At 35.7% G+C, this 5821-nt stretch overlaps 1 protein-coding gene across 9 annotated transcripts in view; it reads right to left on the bottom strand.

Annotated features, from left to right (window-relative positions):
* The window catches only part of Cep295 (centrosomal protein 295), a 51333-nt gene that overhangs the window by 35001 nt on the left and 10511 nt on the right, over window positions 1–5821 (bottom strand). For all 9 annotated transcript variants that reach the window (XR_002818841.1, XM_023704977.1, XM_023704980.1 and 6 more), the window contains exon 6: window positions 3844–3939. Coding sequence is in view for 8 of the 9 variants with exons in the window: in XM_023704977.1 (XP_023560745.1) it covers window positions 3844–3939 (96 nt within the window). In the remaining variant the exon portion in view is untranslated. The remainder of the gene's footprint in view (window positions 1–3843; window positions 3940–5821) is intronic.

The following is a 5821-nucleotide window of genomic DNA, read 5'->3' as shown; positions in this document are numbered from 1 at the left end:
TGATCCTCCTGCCTCATGTTTAAGAGTGCAGAGATTACAGGTGTCTGCTACCATAACCAGCTCAGAATACCAGTTCTGGTGAACAACAAAATTTTTTTCCTAACGCATGATCTTACTATACAGTCCAAGAACATCTCGAACTCAATTCTTCTATCTTAGCCTTACACTTGCTGGAATTACAGGCATGTACCACTGTGCTACGAATAAACCAAAATTTGAAGGGAAGGAAAAATTTCAAAATAGCATACAACATGAATGATAAATAGGTTCAATCTAGAGATGATAAAGCATATCAAATATCTGAAGAAAGTAAAGGGTTAAAAAATAATTTAGAGGCCTCAGGGTTCACTTGTGGAGAGCTTAGCTAGCATGCATTATGTTCTGGGTTTCATTATAAGCATTATAAAAGAGAAATAAGAAAAAGTATCAGCAACCCTAAACAAATTTCATCCTTAGTGAACAAATTTTAAAAAAGATTTTACAAGACTAGTTTAGCAAGACAATCACCTATAGAATTTGTATAAATATAATTAAAAATTTAAACTTGCCAGGTGTGGTAGGACACAACTATGTATGATCCAGGAGGCCAAAGCAGGAGGCTTGAAAGCTAAGAGCCTAGCCTGGCAATTACTCTTTCACAAGAAACATTTATTTTTTTCCCTAAAAAAAGAGCTAGAGACACACACCAGTGTGAAGGTCCTAAGTTCAATTCTCCGTACCACAGACGAACAAACAAATAAGTCAGAAAACAAAAAACTAGATTGAAACTGTTAGATTTCATTTTTAGTAGCTGGAGATGAAAGGTGCAAAATTTGCGAAACTATGAATCCTAGTCTGAAACAAAAGTTTTAGAAAACACATTTCTAAAAGACTTTCAGTGAGTTATAATCTGCAGCACACAATGTTGCGATATTATTAAATACAAGCCTGCATCTTGTTTAGTTACTTGGACAGAAGTCTTTCGAGCCATGACAGTGTAGTAGACTGATGATGGCTTTAGTTACGTTTCTTTTTCCTTTTAAAAAAAATTAATTTAGTACAGGGTCTATAGGGTCTCACACCACAGATTGGACTCACAGTGATCCTTCCTGTTTTTCAGCCTTCCAAGCTCTGGGATTACAGGCCCACGTCACCAAGGATCGCATCCCAGTCACTGCATCTGCCTAAGCAGGTGCTTTAATCAGCTGAGCTGTCTGTCTCATTTTTCTGCAGACATTTCTGGGTCTTGTAGTACAGTGTAGCAGATCAGATTAGAAGAATATTTCTAGACTCAAGTATCCATTTTTAAAAACCACTACACAACTGTCCTCAATAAAAGAAAAAAGACACAAAGGCCACCGCTAACACTGGACTTTCAAGTGTGCAATGCTTTGCTTAGTGGTATATATTGCAAGTCAATGCGGCAAAACATAACGTAGAGAAGTACTGATCAAAGTAGTACTGCAGCAGGTTACCTTCAGCATTCTTCTGCAAAAGACAAACTTAAGGACATGCAAAATATTTGGGTACTATATTTTTTTCAGAATAGTACAAAAGTAGTTATTTGCAAAAAGGTGTCAAAGAAAAATAGCCAAATGTGTATACCAAGAATGCAAGTATTTTTAAGAGTTACTTGTTGTATACAATTGCTTATCATTCTACTCCATGGAAGACACTTAAACTACTGTGCATGTGATATAAGCTGAGATGCATATAAAAATTCAGTTTATTTTGTTTTACAACACTGAAAGTTGAACCCAAGGACATTCTAGCACCAAACTACATTTGGCCTTCTTAAATTCTGTTCTATACTTTGAAACAGGTACTTGATAAATTGTTCTGCAATCCTTACTTAGTCCCCTAAACTCCCAGGATTACAGCATGTGCCACCATGCCCAGCTCAGACAGAATTTTATCTTGAAAGCCAAGCACATTTTTTTTCACTCTATAAATCCAAAATTTATGGAGATTTTTTACTTAACTGATGGAATAAAGCAAAAAATAAAATATCAGAATAAAAACTGAACCTTGGCTGTTTGCCATAATTGAAAGCTCTAAAAAGTTTACTATTACTGCCCTAATCAGACAGACAGGTAAAAAAACTTCTCTCCACCAATCTTAGCTGAAAGGTACATGTATTTAACACTGAAAAAAAAAAAACATTTATCATTGCAAAAATGAAGTATGTTAACAAAAGAACAAGTTAGCAATAATTTGAAGTTATAATTTCTGTAATGTAATATTAAAGCGACAATATTATGCAATTTTAAATAAATCTCAGGTTTAGTCTTCAATCTTAAAGGCTCCTATGATGATGACATTCATCTTTTATTTTTTATTTTTTTTCATCTTTTATATTGACTATTGTTTTTTTAACATTAACTATTATGTAGTCAACCAAAATGTTGTACTTGTGCATTCTATGCTCCACACAAATGCTATACTGATGAGGGCCAGCAAGATAGTTCAGCGAGCTAAGCACCTGCTTGGGCAAGCACAGGGACTGGGGTTCAATCCCTGGCACATGCCATGCCAGCCCTGCCCCCAGGCGCACTGAGCTAGTCACTGAGACTGGTGGTACAGCAGCGGCACATGGTGGTACACGCCTGTAAACTTAGTGCTGGAGAGGTTGAAAACAGGAGGATCACTATGAGTCTGAGCTGTGTAGTGAGACCCTATACCAAATACATTAAAAAAAAAAAAAAAAATTCACAAATACTACATTGATGATTTATTTTCCTATTAACCAAATATATAACATGAAAAGTAACAGAAGCTACTGTCATACAGAAAGAGCAAATGTCATGAAGGTTCACCATCTGTTCCTCCTATATTTCCGGGGAGGGGGGGGGGCTCTGTTTTTTGGGGTGCCAGAAATTGAACTCAGGACTGCCTGGCAGACACTGTGCCACTAAGCTATATCCCCAGCCCTGTCACTCTTAAGACTATCAATAATTTAAAAATTGTAAAAAAAAAAAAAAAAAAGCCCAAAAACTAACACGCTGTCATGTTTTTTATACTTTTTAAAGCTGATTTGTGTATCAAATGTTACAGTTGGAACCAATAATTTCTCAGAATTAATTCTTACCATATGACTAGAGATGTAGAGATAAATGCACAAGATTATTGTGTTCATATTATTTAGAGAAGCCAAGAAAACTAAACATGAGAAAGATTTTTGAGCAACAATTAAGTAGCTTTTCAAAAACATTTTGAGAAGTACATGTAACAGTTTATTTGTAAAGATATTAATAAACTGTTATTAACCATATTATCTGTTGGTGACAGAATCACTGGTGTTTTTCCTAGTTTATATTTAGGTGCACAGTTTGTCACAAAAACACGTATTACTTTATGGTAAAGTTTAAAATCCACTATTTTGGGGCTGGAGAGATAGCTCAGTAACATAAGCACCTGCCAGGCAAGTACAAGGTCCTAAGTTCTAGCATGGTACATTGCCCCCCTACCAAAAAAAAACAAAAAGTAAAATCTACTATTTTGGTTTTTTGAGACAAAGTATTCCTATGTAATTTAAGCTGGCCTCAAACTTACGGTGATCCTCTCGCCTCAGCCTCCTAAGCGCAGGGATTACAGGTGTACACCATCACACCCAGGCAAAATGCATTATTTTAAAAGCTGGCTACCGAAAAAAAAAATCTACTTCACTCATATAAGAATATCATATAATTGACATGAAAATGCAAAATATACTTAAGAGGTTTTGATCATGGTTACCCACGATGTTTAGAGGGACTGTTCACATTTTGAAATCTGACACCACCACACATGGAACCAAAATATGACTCAACTCAGTGAACACAGAAATAATAAGGTGAGGATACGAACAAACAATTGGTCAATCACCTGCTTTGTTTCCATTTGTCTGTTCACAAAAGTCGAAATATGATGGTAGGTAGAACTGTTGGTTTTCACTGAAGAAATTCTTTTTACTTCAATGTTCTGGAAAATGGAATGTGAAAAAATACACATTTTAGGCTAAAGGCATTAATTTTCACCTAAAGCTGAATCCAATACAAAACTATTTTTTGAATTTTAATCAGTGCTATTGCTTGTCTTCTCCAGAACTTACACTGAAATTTAATCTCTGTCATGCTATACTAAGAAGTGGGTCCCAGGGAGACCTCTGGGAGGTGACCAGGGACCTCAGCTCACGAGTGAACTCATCCTTTCAAGTGACTGACGCATTACTGTCTCAACGGGCGACGTCCACAACCAGTGCGACCCAAGCCGTACGGCTTGGCCTCTCACTGATCCCACTATGGGCTTGGGACTCTGCCAGCAAGAAGGCGATCACCAAATGCAGCCCCTCAGCTTTGGAACAGAAACGAAAGCCAAAATACACCTCTTTTCTTTATAATTTACCTAGTCTGTGGGCATTATTACCAACAGCAAACAAATGAAGAGAATCAGTAACCTGAAATAAGCCAAAATTCTGCTCACAGTGAAATAAATCTCCTTTCCACAGTTGTTATTTACATTTTAGTGAAAATACCAAATCTAGTAATACTTCAAAATGTCTTTTACTACCTTTAATGTAATCAATCTCTCTCACTTCAGGTAAGAAGTGTACTTCAACTTCTTAAGCTATTTAAAGGCATCGTTTCTGCTCTAGGTTTTATTTGCCCATACTGGGGAATTGATCTAGGACTTCACACATGCAAGGTTAATAACTACCACTGAGCTACATCCCCAGCTCGCAAACATTTCACTTGTAAATCTGATGAATAAAGATATTGCGCTTACAGGATATTTGAGTTACTTCATTGTATTTATTGGCAAAACACACCATTATATCCCTTGTTTTTTCCTATTACTGGTGTTGAACCCAGGACCTTCACAATGAGGTATATCCACAGCCCTTTTTACTCTTAAGAGACATGGTATCACTAAGTCCCACATGGGACAAGATAGTGCGATCCCTGTGCTTCAGCCTCCTAGACTTTTGGGTTAAAGGTATGAGCCCCCATGTCCAGTTTTTTGTTTGATTTTCTGAGACAGGGGCTTTTAAGTAGCCCAGAGTGACCTCAAACTCCCAATTTTTCCACCTCAGATTGAATGTAAGAATTATAGTCATATACCATGCCTGCCTCTTAACTTTTTTCATAAGAAGTTGCAAAAAAGGGGAGAAACTGCATATTTACAAATAATTCATTCTTCCATAAGCATTCACACAAACAATATTTTGTTTGATTTTTATAAATTTTTTATCTTGGCTTCTTATGAACATTAGGATTTATGACAAAGGTAATCAAAAGGTATGAACATTAGGATTTATGACAAAGGTAATCAAAAATTTATGACATGGATAAAATACTGCCTGCCTTTTATCATCTCAGATGGTGGCGAGGGAGCGGCTGAAATAGGATTCTTCCATCTGAATCTTGCATCTCGTTACATGGCAGATGGTGCAGCATAAATGCAGGAAGGCCGACAAGATAAAAGACCTAAAGGACTGTCTGGTACTTATGTTGATCATATAGTCATAAAATATCCTTATGTAACTGAGACATTCTGTGTGTTTATTTCAAAACTTTTAAATAAAAACTGATTTTGATAATCATCTAAGTCATTTCAACAGCCATAAAAAAGGAATACTTTTAAAAATTAAAGTCAAATTCCATTTACAATAAAAATTTTCTTAAAAATGAGATCTAATCAAACATATACATTTTACTATCAGAAACAAACCTCTCTCATTACCTTATCATATTGAGTAAGGGTCTTAAATTTATCTGAATTTTAATTTCTTATAAGTATCTGCAGTGAATCAAACTCAGAATTGAGAAATATCTATAGGATAATGGTAGTTTTTTTTCCAAAT

The sequence above is a fragment of the Octodon degus genome, unplaced genomic scaffold, assembly GCF_000260255.1.
Source record: "Octodon degus isolate 3935 unplaced genomic scaffold, OctDeg1.0 scaffold00209, whole genome shotgun sequence".
Lineage (NCBI taxonomy): Eukaryota > Metazoa > Chordata > Mammalia > Rodentia > Octodontidae > Octodon > Octodon degus.
This window is presented reverse-complemented; position numbering and strand designations above follow the sequence as displayed.